This window comes from Convolutriloba macropyga, chromosome 4 (assembly GCF_964194025.1).
Source record: "Convolutriloba macropyga chromosome 4, txConMacr16.3, whole genome shotgun sequence".
In the NCBI taxonomy this organism is placed as follows: domain Eukaryota; kingdom Metazoa; phylum Xenacoelomorpha; order Acoela; family Convolutidae; genus Convolutriloba; species Convolutriloba macropyga.
The window spans coordinates 69,176,856-69,192,220 of record NC_134471.1 but is presented as its reverse complement, the minus strand read 5'-3'; the positions used below and the strand labels follow the sequence as shown (position 1 = coordinate 69,192,220).

The window sequence follows — 15,365 nt, the reverse complement described above, 5'->3', positions numbered from 1 at the left end:
TTTAGGCACCCTCTTGAACTAAGAAATTCTTTTTTTGCTTGTGACCCCATCCCCAGTTCGTTATGCCCTCGCCCCCGTTACAGAGCACGTGCCATTACGTAGTACATCCTTATGTAAAAATATTACACGTGCGTCTAAGGGTTGCAAATAATATGCGTCCGCTAGCTGGGGGGAGAAGGAGGCACAATCGGAAAAGATCCCTGAATTATTAACAAAAAGCTGATTTTTACCTTTTTGAGCTACAGCAACCCAGAGCACCAATCTTAGTCTCTTCGGGCGAGCATATTTGTATCAAAGCACTTAGTTCTTTCAGTGACTAAGAAGTATAGCTTCTTCAAAATATAGCTGGACCATTTCGTCAAGTATGTCTGTAAATTAATTTAATTAAGGGACTATATTTGACAGTCGGTAAAGATTAACGATGTTTCTAGGCCTTTGGGTCGTTTCGTTTTATCTATCTAAAAATTTGACAAAAACAGTTGCCTAATAGACATAAATTGTGCCATTTTCTAGTAATAGCCTGTAGATGATCGCGTGCCTTCTTTTTTTGTTTTGGTTGCACATTTTTGATTAGACAACCCAGGGTACAAATTTTTCGCTAAAACTTGGAGGCACGTGCAATTAGCAATTAGCACGTGCAAAAGTAGAATGCTAAGTTTTGCGCCCTAACCTAGCGGCCCTAACTTATCGGCCCGCTTGCAGTAAGGAAACATAGTTTTTGGCGGTGAGGCCAAACCCACTAATACTTATGACATTTCCCATCAAAACTTGAGACGAAAGCACTTGCCTGTTTTCAAAATGGTCTAATTTTTTGGTAAAATGTGCAAAAATTGACGAAAAACTCTCGTTTAATAATTTGCAAAAGTGTACTCTTAATTTCAATTTTAATTAAAGTTTAACCCCCTTCGTACCCTTTGGTTCTCTAAATAAGTTAAGACTGGAATCTTAGCCCCCCTCGGGCCTTGTGCCCAGCACTCGGGCGCAAGCGCCCATATCAGGGCACTAAGTCCCTCGGGCCGCTAAGATTCGTATGCTAACATATTCATAGTTTTCCATACGTTATTTGAATTTACTAATCATCAAATTAAATTAGCAACACATTCTTTTGTGAAGTATAAATTTGACGCTCAACGCACCACTTTATAGCAAGTTTTTGAACAATTTTACACCAACGCTCTCTTGCGCAAGTGGAACCTATTGTTTCGCCCTCTTACTGTTTTATTGTGGGAACTATTCTTGTTCTATTAATGTTTTTATGACCCCATATTTACAAATTACGTGTTGCTACACAGCACGTTACAATGTAGAAAAGCACTTTCACATTTTTTGGGGGGTATAAAAGGCATGTGCCCACAAAGCTGGGCAGGTAAAAAAAGAAAAGATCTCGCTAGTGATCTTGGCTATAAGTTTGATTTTAATTCATGGGTAACTTACCAACTATTTTCGATGTCAGAGACATTCATCGCAAAGAAATTCAAAGCAAGAAAGTGAAACAGTTTCACAATTACTTAACATTATTTCTTCTTATAATGCCCAAGGCAAATGGAAAATAGAGCCATGATTGAAGAACTCGAGATAATATCTATTTTACTGCAATAAATTGATGGAGTTATTTCTTGACATTGGGATTTCTTCTCAGTTAGCATTGGGTTTTTGGATCGTTTCCTTTTGTGCCCCCCCCCCCCCTCCACAGTAAGTTATGCACCCCACAGTTACAGAGAACATGTCATTACATTGTAGATCATTATGTAAAAACATGGCACGTGCGTCTGGGTGGTGCAAATAATATGCACTCACTAAGCTGGGGGGGGGGGGGTACAAACGGACAAACGGAAAAGATTCAGTTTTTTAAACCTCAGATGCAGCCCAGGTTACTAACGCAGGGGAGCGTCTGTTTTTTAAATAAGTTTTTCTAAATACATACTAAGAAGAGTAGAAAATTCGGATCTATTCTGTTCCCCCCCCCCCCTCCCAGTGTTTTTTATGACCCCCAGTTACAAATTATAGGTTGTTATATAGCACGTTACTATGTAAGAAAATAGTACGTGCGCTTGGGGATCATAAAAAATTTATGCTCACTAAGCTGGGGGGGGGGGGGGGGGGGGGGGGACAGAATAGATCCGAAAATTCTTGTCGGACAGTAAATTTTTGGTGTGTAATGAAGGCAACGGTAGACCACCAGCGTATTTAAATATTCAATTCAATTTTGTATATCAGAATGTTATCTTATTGCATCATATTGAGTTTTAAACGAAAATTAATGAAATTAGAACTTAAATGCCTTTTAATCAAACCAAACGTTCAAACTGCACGATTATTATACAAAGCAGAATATACATATAAGTTTACATGGAAGTGGATGATTTTGTCCAACGAAAGGATCTATTTTTGGATACTCCTCATTTTCACTTTCGCTTGTTTAGATTAGAGATTAGCTTCAAGGTATGGAATGTTTGGATGTTTTTTACGCCCCCCCCCCCCCCCAGTTACAAATTATATGTTATTATATAGCACGTTACTGTGTAAGAAAATAGCACGTGCTCCTGGGGGGAGTAAAATAATATAAGCTCACTAAGGGGGGGGGGCACAACCGAATAGATCCGAATGTTCAAGTGCAAGAATCCGGGGCAAAGTTTCGTAAAGAAAATTAAATCTATTTTGTTTTGGCCCCCTACAGTTTAGTGGACTTATATCTTTTACGCCCCCCAGGCGCATGCGCTATTATTTCACATAGTAACGTGCTATATAACAACATATAATTTGTAACACACAACTTGTAAAAAATCACTGGGGGGGGGGGCAAAACAGAACAGGTCCAGAAAATTAATGTAAGAATAGCGGCGAATAGCGAGGGGGAAAACATGATATTTTCCCCCTCGCTATTCGCCGCTATTCTTACATTAATTTTCTGGACCTGTTCTGTTTTGCCCCCCCCCCAGTGATTTTTTACAAGTTGTGTGTTACAAATTATATGTTGTTATATAGCACGTTCTTGCATCGGTAAGCACCTAAAGCGCCCGCATCTTGCAGCGGTAAATGTGAAGATAGCGATGATGTTTTGAGAATAGCTGTAAAACTTAGCGCTGAGTTTTAGTTAGGGTCAAGAATTTTTTCACTGCTTTCTGCTGACAGCGGTAAACGAAATTTTGACCGGCTCAAATTTTTCAACGTTACGAGCAGAATGCGATGAAAAACATTTTTCAGTGCTATTGTTACTGAATTCAACATTATAAGAGCCAAAATGCAGACTCTTACCTAAAATGCATTTGCTAAACTCCTTTTCCCTTTTCTTGATCTTCTATCATAAGCTGATTTTCTAAAAATTTTGTAAGATTTGCGTTGCTAGATGTAGAGATATCACCCCTATTCTTACATTATGGTTGTTTTTCCAAAAGCTTGACTCGGGTCCTCATACCTTGTATTATGCTAGATGTTGAGATTCTTTTTCACAACATTGAGCGAAAATCTCACCAATTCTCATCAACGAATTAGCAGTCGGTTTTTAGCAGTGAAAACTCGACACCAGTTCCATGCCCCGCAGTAATTGAGAGTTTGAGGGAAAACACCTTGCTGTTGGCTACAATTGATTAAAAACCGTTCAACACAACTGCACAATCAGAAAAAATTAATTTATAATTGATTACTATGAAATTGATTTTATAATTACAATTATTAGCTTGTTTCTCATACAAAATTTCATTGTGTTCATCATATCTTAAGAAATTGCTAAAACTTAAAGATAGAAATTAGCTGTTCTTAGCCATTTTTACCTTTGATTTGTATTAATAACTTGAACGTTATCTGGATATTGTGAACACCTAATTTGAAAAAAAAAAGAAACATTGAACATTATAAAACTCGATATGCCCGGAGTGTGGTCGCAGTGAATATCAGAAATGATTCATATAGTTTGAATAGAAAAAGTCTTTTTACAGGTCTGATACATTGGAAATGTATCTAAAACGAGTACCAATGCTGAAATTTTCATGCTTTATACTGTTTTAGTGCTGTACATGAATAATTCGATCTTCACTGAATTAAATTAGATTAATTTTATAAGTTTATCCCCCTAAATAATTGTAAACGTTTAGCTTGGATATTGTAAATCAATTTTGTTTGTTTCGATTTAAAAACTTGAACAAACCAGTCGTTGAAACATTTGAATTTGCGCGGCATCAAAATTTATTTAAAAAAAAAGAATCTTGACACGATATTGAAACTCACTACTTTGGATTGCATTCAGCGTTGTCATGTTTACTTGTTAAAAACAACACCAACGATATCTTTTGATTAAAGAAATTTGCTTATGGGAAAACTCATTAAGATAAAGTTTTGTCGGATATTTTCCGTTTGTGCCCCCCCCCCCCCCCAGCTTAGTGGGCGCATATTATTTGCACCCCCAGACGCACGTTCCATATTTTACATAATGATTTTCTATGTAATGGCACGTGCTCTGTAACTGGGGGCGCAAAACGTACTGGGGGGCACAGAAGGAAAAGATTCGTTTTGTCTAAATTATGTGTTACAAAAATAGTTTCCAGAATTTGTTTTCAAAAAGAAATAAAAATATGAAATTGTAATCATTGGAATTTGAAAATTTTTAAATTCCGAAACTTTTTGGGACCGGTTTTATTCCGGCCAAACAACTGTAACCAAATAAAATCTGCAAAAAATGCAGTAGAAATGCGGGTGAATGTACATCTATCGGTTTATAATAGGCAGAAAACAAAAAGTTAATTATTTACGGGAAGAAGCTCCTTCTGAAATAAAATTTTATTCAAATTCTTTTCCAAAAAGATTTTATTAAATTTTACTTAAAATTTCGATAGAACCTCCCCGACTGAGAATCTTTTAAAGGAAGTGGAAGCCATTAAATTTTTTGGGGGTATTGTTTGAACAATAATTCTAGAAAAACTTGGAAAACCGTTTTTAATTCTCTAAAAGTGTAAAAGTCAAACACTTCACTTTGGTGAAACAATAACATACAAATATATGGCAGACTTGATATTGTCCTCTGAATCTACAATTGCAGATAAATTTACCATTTTTTGACTGGAACTATTAAAAATTGTGTGACTTTTTAGATTTGAGGGACAAAAGTTTGTTGTGCTGTTTTGAGTAAGGGCAAATTGCTTCCCTTTTGTGATGATTTTGTAGTGCAGGGAATCATTCACTGAGAACTTTAACTTTGCATCGTTACTTGTTTTCTAGAATTTTTTTAAGAATAAGTCTGTTTGGCATACAATAGAAAAATACTCAACAATAATTTTTCTCAGCGTCTTAATGAATTATTGAAATTATATGCAAACTAATTCTCCAGGTGGAATCAAAAACGTGCAATAGTCGTAAGCAGCAATTTATTTTCATTTGTGCTCCAAATTGATTCAGTAAAAATTAGCCTAATGGCACAAACAATATAACAGCATTTGAGGAAATTTTTCAGTTATGCATTGTCCGGGAAACGATAGCTTACTCATATTTCTCTAAATTATTAGCTAATATTATTTAGGCAATTAAATTTTGATGTTAGTTCTTCTTTTGTATTTACAGCAACAAACAAATGTTTTCGAAAAAATTAACAATAGGTAACAATAAAAAAAACAACAATATTTTTACTGGTTTGAAAATCTTAGTGTCACCTCTTTCATTGAGCAAAACTTAGAGAAAAAATACAAAAAGTGATTGATTTGAAGGGAATTTTTGGTGTTTTGGTGTTAACTTATGTTTATCTTAGAATAATTGAACCGCTGTTTTTTTTGTTTTGTAAAACCCACCGAAAAATCAAGATAATCTTTTTATTTTATGAAAAACATGCAAAATTGATGCAATTGTCAAATCAGCTGTTCTTTTGACAGTAATTATGAATGACTAGAACAAAACAGTTTTAATAGATGCTCTTAAAAAGACATCTGTTTCAGATTTTTTAACATTCGTGGCACAACTAACACACGCAGAAACATTTAAACGTGTATCTGGCTTCCAATTGATAGTGCTTGCATTTGTTACAAAAGAAGTTTTCAATAGTCCGAAAAATTGTTTATATTAATAAAACTTTTCTAACTAAAATTCAGGTTTTTTAAGTTTCTCTGTAGGAACCTTACCTATTATTTTAATGTAATTGAAGGTTGATATCCTCTCAAATAGTTGTTTTATCTGAGCGCCCTTTTAGACTAAGACATCCGAAAGATTTCGGAAATTGAGGTGTGTTGTGCGTGTGGTGTGTTTGTGTGTGTGTAATAAGTGTGTGTGTGTGTGTGTGTGTGTGTGTGTGTGGTGTGTAGTGTGTAGTGTGTGTGGTGTGTTTGTGTGTAATAAATGTGTGTGTGTTTGCGTGAGTGTTTGTGCGTTTATTAAATTTTACTTAAAATTTCGATAGAATCTCCCCGACTAAGAATCTTTTAAAGGAAGTGGAAGCCATTAAATTTTTTGGGGGTATTGTTTGAACAATAATTCTAGAAAAACTTGGAAAACCGTTTTTAATTCTCTAAAAGTGTAAAAGTCAAACACTTCACTTTGGTGAAACAATAACATACAAATATATGGCAGACTTGATATTGTCCTCTGAATCTACAATTGCAGATAAATTTACCATTTTTTGACTGGAACTATTAAAAATCGTGTGACTTTTTAGATTTGAGGGACAAAAGTTTGTTGTGCTGTTTTGAGTAAGGGCAAATTGCTTCCCTTTTGTGATGATTTTGTAGTGCAGGGAATCATTCACTGAGAACTTTAACTTTGCATCGTTACTTGTTTTCTAGAGTTTTTTTAAGAATAAGTCTGTTTGGCATACAATAGAAAAATACTCAACAATAATTTTTCTCAGCGTCTTAATGAATTATCGAAATTATATGCAAACTAATTCTCCAGGTGGAATCAAAAACGTGCAATAGTCGTAAGCAGCAATTTATTTTCATTTGTGCTCCAAATTGATTCAGTAAAAATTAGCCTAATGGCACAAACAATATAACAGCATTTGAGGAAATTTTTCAGTTATGCATTGTCCGGGAAACGATAGCTTACTCATAGAGAAAAAATACAAAAAGTGATTGATTTGAAGGGAATTTTTGGTGTTTTGGTGTTAACTTATGTTTATCTTAGAATAATTGAACCGCTGTTTTTTTTGTTTTGTAAAACCCACCGAAAAATCAAGATAATCTTTTTTTTATGAAAAACATGCAAAATTGATGCAATTGTCAAATCAGCTGTTCTTTTGACAGTAATTTTGAATGACTAGAACAAAACAGTTTTAATAGATGCTCTTAAAAAGACATCTGTTTCAGATTTTTTAACATTCGTGGCACAACTAACACACGCAGAAACATTTAAACGTGTATCTGGCTTCCAATTGATAGTGCTTGCATTTGTTACAAAAGAAGTTTTCAATAGTTCGAAAAATTGTTTTTATTAATAAAACTTTTCTAACTAAAATTCAGGTTTTTTAAGTTTCTCTGTAGGAACCTTACCTATTATTTTAATGTAATTGAAGGTTGATATCCTCTCAAATAGTTGTTTTATCTGAGCGCCCTTTTAGACTAAGACATCCGAAAGATTTCGGAAATTGAGGAAAGCCTACACTGAGTGAAAGAAATCTGAAATTTATTCTGAATGCTTTTAAAAACTAGAAAAAGCTACAAAAAGCTTTTGATTGAATTTTGTGAAATAAAATTTTGATAAATTTTTTAAAATTCAACAAAAATATCTCACCGTGAGTCTGCCCGATAGTGTACGACAAAGTAGCCAAGGATTCTTTAAAAAACTAATTATATCACAGCTATTTCATGGGCAGCCTACTGAAAAAATTTGGACAAAAATACATGCTATAAGTTCTTTTAATCAACACCTGTTGCGATAATAGCAGTTAAATAAACTTCCAGTGTAATAAATTTTAATAACCGATTGACACCGGAAAAACATTTTAGCATTAGACTACGAGTTATCACACTCTTTTATCGCCACTGTTACTAAGTAAACAGAGTGGTGACAAACTCGTAGTCTAATGCTGGAAACAGCTTGATAAACTTGTAATCTAAATAAAATTATGTCGTGTGTTTGGTGAGTCTTGGGTTTTTGTTGTGTGGTGTGGGTGGTGTGTTTGCTCGTGTATGTGGTGTGTGTGTGTGTGTGTGTGTGAGGTGTGTGGTGAGTGTGTGGTGTGTTGTGCGTGTGGTGTGTTTGTGTGTGTGTAATAAGTGTGTGTGTGTGCGTGTGTGTGTGTGTGTGTGTGTGTGTGTGTGTGTGTGTGTCTGTGTGGTTAGTGTGTGGTGTGTAGTGTGTAGTGTGTGTGGTGTGTTTGTGTGTAATAAGTGTGTGTGTGTTTGCGTGAGTGTGTGTGCGTGTGTGTTTGTGTGTGTGTTTGTGTGTGTGGGTTTGTGTGTGTGTGTGAGAGAGTGTTTGTGTGTGTTTTTGTGTGTGTGTGTTTGTTTGTGTGTGTGTGTGTTTGTGTGTGTGTGTGTGTTTGTTTGTGTGTGTGTGTGTGTGAGAGTGTTTGTGTGTGTTTTTGTGTGTGTGTTTGTGTGTGTGTGTAATAATTGTGTGTGTGTGTGTCTGCGTGTGCGTGTGTGTGTGGTGTGGTTGATGTGTGTGATGTGTGAGTGTGGTGTGTGCGTGGTGTGTGTGTTTTGTGTGATTTGTGTGTGTGTGTGTGTGTGTGTGGTGTGTGGTGAGAGAGTGGTGTGTTGTGTGTGGTGTGTGTGGTGTGTTTGTGTGTGTGTGTGTGTGTGTGTAATAATTGTGTGTGTGTCTGTGTGTGCGTGTGTGTGTGTGTGTGTGGAGTGGTTGATGTGTGTGATGTGTGAGTGTGGTGTGTGCGTGGTGTGTGTGTTTTGTGTGTTTTGTGTGATTTGTGTGTGTGTGTGTGTGTGGTGTGTGTTGTGTATGTGTGTTGTGTGTGTTGTGTGTGTGTTTGGTGTGTGTGTGTGTGTGTGTACGCGTGGGTGCGCGTGTGTTGTGTGTTTGTACAAACGTGCGTGCGTGTGTGTGTTTGTTCGTGTGTGTGTAAGTGTGTGTAAGAGTGTGTGTGTTTGTGTGTGGGTGCGTGTGTGTATGTGCGTGTGTGTGTGTGTGTCTCTGTGTGTTTGTGTGAGTATGCAAGTGAGTGTAAGTGTGTGTGTGTGTGTTTGTCTGTGTGTGTTTATGTATGTGTGTGTTTGTGTGTGTGTGTGTATGTGTCTGCGTTTGTGCGTGTGGGTGTGTGTGCGTGCGGTGCGTTCGTGCGTGCGTGCGTGCGTTTGTGTGCGTGTGTGTGTGTAAGTGTGTGTAATAAGTGTGTGTGAGTGTGTAAGTGTATGTAAGTTTGTGTGTGTGTCTGCGTGTGTGTATGTGTGTGTGGGAGGGGGAGCGGGGGGATGAGGACAAAACGAAGAACAAATCCGAAGAAATATCACTTACCTTTGAAAATGTAATTGTCCGCAAAAAATAGAAATGAAAAACCTATAAAACTGTGTTCAATTTTGAATCAATTTTGAAAGCACTACAGCTGTTGACTAAAAACATTAGCACACTGTTGTTATCGCGCTCGAAGTTATCATAACACCTCAGCTTCGCCTCGGAGTTTGAAAACTTCTCGGTGGCGATAACATCCCTGTGGTAATGTTCATTATTTCACTGCAAGTTTGATTTCAAAAGAACTTTAAAAAGTAAAGAAATCCCAACAAAATTTTGACGGCTAGTAGCAAAATAGGGTACATTTTAATTTTCTTCTAAAAATTGATAATAGTAAAAGAAATGAATCAGACGTTTTCAAAACCTTAAATCTCATTAGTCCCTCGAAAGAGGCGAACTGAAATAAATCCTCCCATTGGAACAATCTACGCTCGAGTGGCCTTCAACTCGGTCGCTGATACCACTGAATTTTTTTTACGTCAAATATATTGGTCACACAAAATTAACCGAACAAAAAAATCCAGCATAATTAATAGCTCCTTCTCCACTAACCTGGATCAGAACGACTAATATTTGAAGAAAACAATTGAGCAAAATTAAGAATAGAAATGTCTTTGGGACCTCTCAACGTTTACACTTTCACAAATACAGAGTAAAAATTCAAAGTGTAAACACTCGTTGATGGAACTCTGATATAAAAATTGTCAAAATTGAAATCTCACAAGACAAATTTGCAGTTTGAACGTTTTCATTTAAATGCTACTAAGCATATCAAAATTTACGATCGGTTCCTTATGAAAGTTTATTATTCGTTGTTTTATATTTACATTCTGAATGTTAATTTGTCCTCTGTATCTCTTCGTGAGGACAACTTTGTATGCCCCCGACTGAAAGTTGAAGATTGCAATTGGGCAAAAACTAGGTACGAAAAGTACAGACACATCTGCTCACAAGAATCAAGAGTTTTAATGAAGCAGAAATGCCAAATGAAGAAAAACAGAGCCGCGTATTTATTGTGCCTTCAACTAAAATGTGACCTGATTCTGGGACCCACGCGTCGATCATCCTACAGAAACAGTTAGGAAGAATTTTTTTGTCTTTGAAGTTATTGAATGCGCTCCATCTTTCATTCCCCGGGTCGCCACTTCTTAGTAATCATACTAAGATCATATATGATACCATACAAATCATAGACTATATCTTAGTATGATCTTAATAAGATTTCCATTTTTTCATATATGACTTGAAGAAATCATAAATGATCTTTGTATTGAAACCAAGAAACCATAAGCAATGACGTTCGCTGAAACATCGAACAAGCATATATAATTTTTCTATGAGTACTAAGAAATCATATATGGTCTTAGTATGATTTTGCGCTCTATCTAGAGTTACGCTCTATCTTTGCTTCTCGTTATTGCCAGTTTCGAAACTTGATTATTCAAAAATGCTCTGGAATGAAAGCCAATGACATCTACTTATTTAAAAAAAAGCATAATATTGCCTAAAGGCATTCCCATTATAGTCCCCACAAAATTATCATGAGTGAGACAGGGCTATACGTTTAATGCCATCTAACCTAGGTGGTAGGGGGGCTATGATGGGACAGATCCGATTACTGTTTCATCTATTTGCGAAAAGGCATGGTTATTATAGATGTTTTTGCTTTTTTATAGATGATTCTGAATCTCTCCAGATCTGGCATCACGAAGAGAGTAATAAAAATGATTTTTTATTCTCAAGGAGAATGGGTCATTATTTGCAAGTCTTTTGGTGAAATTTACTCGACTACAAAGGCCATCAATAGGTCCTCAGGGCCCTAGTCAAGTGACGACCAGTATTTCACAAAGTTTTTTGTAGATGTACATGTTTAACTGAAGCTTTGTGGTAGCACTGTCTACTTTTTTTGAAAAATTTCTACTCAAATTACAGCAGGAATTATATCTGTGCAATTACACAATTTTAAAGATGCTTTAGTGATTTAATTTTTCTTTGGTTAAAACCAAAACAATTAATTTTAGACAAAGGATTAGTTTTAATTACGTCTATAAAACTTCATCGCATTTGAAAGAAGTTCTTGTCAGACGCTATTCATTTGTGATTTTAATAAAAGTCATTTTCACCAGACTACCATCAAATTTTTCCTAAAAGTTGAAAGTAAAAAATTCGGTTAAAAAAACCGTTTAAAAGCTTAACTCTTGTTTTCAAAAATTCTCGATGCTGTAAAAAAGCTGCCTAAAGAACCTAAATAAAAGTTATTTTGCTAGCAACAACTAAAAACTTTTGACATGAAAAATTTTTTAAAGATGGTTTTGCATATAAACCCGACATCGCTTCTTTAATGTGTGGTTAATTATACACAAAATTTAATTTCTCTAACTTTTTCATGGATAATTGCATTTTGAAACAGTTTTTTGCGGTTATGAAAGCAATTTATGATCGAATCAAATTTACCAAAAAAACTGAAAACCCTGGAATCAAATTGTGTAACTTGAAGCCTTCAGTTTATACATTGATCATGTGGAATTTACATTAATTTTAAACATGCTTAAAAGTTTTTCAGAAGTACGTGAATATATTGAAAACACGCTGTTCATAGACAATTTTTAGTTCAATGTATTGAATGCCATCACATGTATTCGGCACAGTAAAGAACTCAAATCGAAACCCAATCTTAAATATTCAGAAATTTACAAACCTGCACATGTTTTTCTTTTTTTGTAGCCTTTGGCATTTAGTTTGCTTATTTTCGCCATTAAATGTCATCAATTAGTAGATATGGTGTCGCAGATCGAGTTCACCACAGATTTAAATAGGAGCAAAGAGGTCCAACAGTAGTTCATAAAAATTCATTGAAAAGTATCCGTAAATTACATCCAGAATAAACCGAAGGAGATTCTTTTCAGAAAATGTCGCAAACCTGAATCAGCGTTTGGCAATGCCACTTTTTACAGTTAACAAGGAGTGCTGGTTGCTCACGACTGTCTGTTTATTTTTCTTGGGATTTTTCCAGGAGCAATCCTTCTCGATGTCAACTTATGATCTACTAATGAACTTTATCTACTGAATTCCAATCCTTCATTCAGAAAAAAGTAAACGATTTTTTACAAGGAAAACCAAACATTTCTTGAGCTGTTGTTGTTGTTGTTCGGTCTTCTGAACTAGACAGTAAACATTGTTTTGTAGATAAAAATGAACACAAAAATATTGTATTTTATTTAATCTTACAAAGTATATATTAGTAATCAAATGTCAATTGTACATCTTGTTTACTCATAATTTACAAGTCACAGAGAAAAGTTCCGTAATTAAAAGTCGTTTCATAATTAAAAACTAATTCAAAGATCACCCGACTTTGGAAACTCTTGCTTACTGAAAAATTTGTAAACGAGCCGAAATTTAAAACGCGGTAAAAACTAGCAAAATTTTAAAAACGAGGTAAAAGCAAGCACAATTTCTAAAAACGAGCTAAAACTGATCATGGCTGGTTATGATCTGGAGGGGTTCGATCACGGCAACAATAAAAACGAGTTAAAAACGAGCACGTATGAAAAACGAGCTAAAGTCTGATCATGGCTGATTATCGTCTGGATGGGTCTGATCATGACTGACTTTAGTCTGGATGGGTCTGACCATTAACACACACGTCGACCTGGGTGTTAATGTTTTGATGGCAGCAATTTTAGAGGTGCTCTTGTGATCTCTCTTTATCTGTTTCGAACCGTTCTGTCAACGTTTTTGCAATTCAAAACAGTTTTTGCTGTACTGGTCACAGAAAAATTTATTTATCAGATCAATCCCTTTCGCAAACTGATCAGCCTGAAAAACAGGCCTCTAGGACTTCCGTTTGTAGTTCTGCGAATTCCAGGAAAATTTATTTCAACGATTTTGTCTTTAAATTCCAAATGAACTCACATACGTACACGAAAATTTTATAAATAAAATACGTACACGAAAGTTTTGGACCCAGCCCATACGTTATGTACCCCCACCCCGTTCTAGAGCACGTGCTTTTAAATTGTAAATCATTATGCTCAAATGTGACACGCGAATCTGGAGGGTACAAATAATATGCACCCACTAAGCAGGGGTGGCACGAACGGAAAAGGTCCCGAAATTCAAAAAGTTTTTAATACAAATCTTAATGCAAAAGGACGGGATATCATACAAGTGAGTAAAAAGTGTAAACTAAACGCAATCTCCAATAGTTGTACGAATGAAAACCTGTATATTGCGCTCAAATAAAGTATGAAGCAATTATATTGGGCCTGTGGTTTTAAGGCACTTTTTCTCTTGAGCAATTTTTTGTCCGAAAAATTTGAATTTTTGGTCCCAAAAAGTGATAGATAGGCAGTCCACGGTAAACATGAAGTTCTGTTAGAGCCTTTCGGCTTATTAGACTCTAAGTATGCGACTTACAGAAACTTTTAGAGAAATAATTTCATGATGTGAAGAGCAGTTCTTACTGTTTGATCTCTCCCCACTTTAAATCCCCCCACTTCAATCTCCTCCATGCCCAACACGTTCACATTGTTGGACTGTAACCCCGCGCGCTCGCCAGTCGTTTAAAAGCAATTCGCGGACGTTAGTCGGTTATGTTTCTTCTTGTGAATGTTTTTAACATTTAGTAATGTTGTTATCTGCAATTTTTTTCATCAATTGGTTAGTATAGATTGAGTACACTAAAAATGACACTGCAGCTTAGAAAAAATGGAAGTCAATTGTTAATAAAAATTCATCGAAAACTACTCTAAGACATTCCAGAACAGGAGCACAATATTTTCAGAGGGTTTTCAGAGGGTCACTTTTATACGGTCAAAAGGAGGACGAACTACTGGAGAACGACGATTCCTTTATTACTTCTACTCTTAGAGCCGCCCAGGAGAAATCCTACTCAGTGACAGCTCTTAATCTACTGTTGAACAACAGTGAGACCTATTCTGAAAAAAACTCAGCCGAATTCAATTCCGAAGTATCGAAACCAGTCCCAGAGTTCAGAGACTCCGAAACGCAAAGACCAGGATCATAGCAGACATACTCAAATATAACAGGACCATTACCAGAGTAGTCATTTTAGGGGCACATCGCGGTCAAATCGGGCACCAGAAGAGAACTGACACTGAAATATTTCAAGATCGTCCCCCTCTTAGAAGAACTCTGGGTCTAACTCTACCACGGGTAGACCCGACAGGACACATTCTGGGATCAGTTCTATCACAACCAGCATCAGCAGACATATTATTAATAACCGCCCTCATCTTCTCAGCCGGCTATTATAGCGCTCCTATTTTTTATTACAATTCAAAGAATTTGAATTGTATTGGGGCGCTGTCTTTTTTTTTTAAGATCTGTTCACACATTTTCATGATTTTTGAAGTCAAATTGAAGTAGTGATTTTGGTCACGCCGAAACAGGAAGTGGAGCGAAAAAGCGAGTGGTTTTGCGGCGTGATTTTTTTTCGCTCTAATTTTAAAGTAGAGTGAGAAAACGGTGTTTGAACAAAAATTCGGTTTCTTGGTATTGGTTTTTTGTTCACATGCGCCAATTTCACTCTGATTTTTACTGTTTTTTCGATTTTTGGATCGGCTTTTTTCTAAATGGTTTTCCCAATCCATTCACAGCTCATTCTAGGCCTAATTTTTTTGTTTGATTTAAATTTTAATTTCTCGCTAGTGGTTTTTTTGTTCACATGCAGCATTTTGACATTGATTTTCTGTTTTTTTTCTTATTTTTTAATCTGTTTTTTTAAATGGTTTTCTCAATTCACTCATAGTCCATTCTAGGTCTACCTTTTCTGTTTAGTCAATAAAAATTCGTTGAATTGTACGTCAGGACTTGTCCTGCTAGGACTCGTCGAACAAAAAAATGTTTCGCTTTACCTCATTTTGCCGCTTTTTCAACATTTTGCGTGAAATATTTTTGACTCCTCTTGGCTAGTTTATCTATTCTCTCATTCTGTTAAAAGGGATTTTGAACATCAGTTG

General features: G+C 35.8%; 1 protein-coding gene across 4 annotated transcripts in view; it reads left to right on the top strand.

The window, feature by feature from the left end:
• The first annotated feature begins 2,164 nt into the window (after positions 1-2,164).
• The window catches only part of LOC142338628 (uncharacterized), an 83,343-nt gene continuing 70,142 nt past the window's right edge, over positions 2,165-15,365 (top strand). Inside the window, exons 1-2 of one of the 4 annotated variants that reach the window (XM_075388466.1) lie at positions 2,165-2,299; positions 10,149-10,458. In XM_075388466.1, coding sequence (XP_075244581.1) covers positions 2,219-2,299; positions 10,149-10,458 — 391 coding nt within the window. In that variant the 5' untranslated portion in view covers positions 2,165-2,218. Of the gene's footprint in view, positions 2,301-10,118; positions 10,459-15,365 lie in introns of those variants that run through there. The other 3 variants (XM_075388465.1, XM_075388464.1, XM_075388467.1) reach the window with 3 other exon arrangements.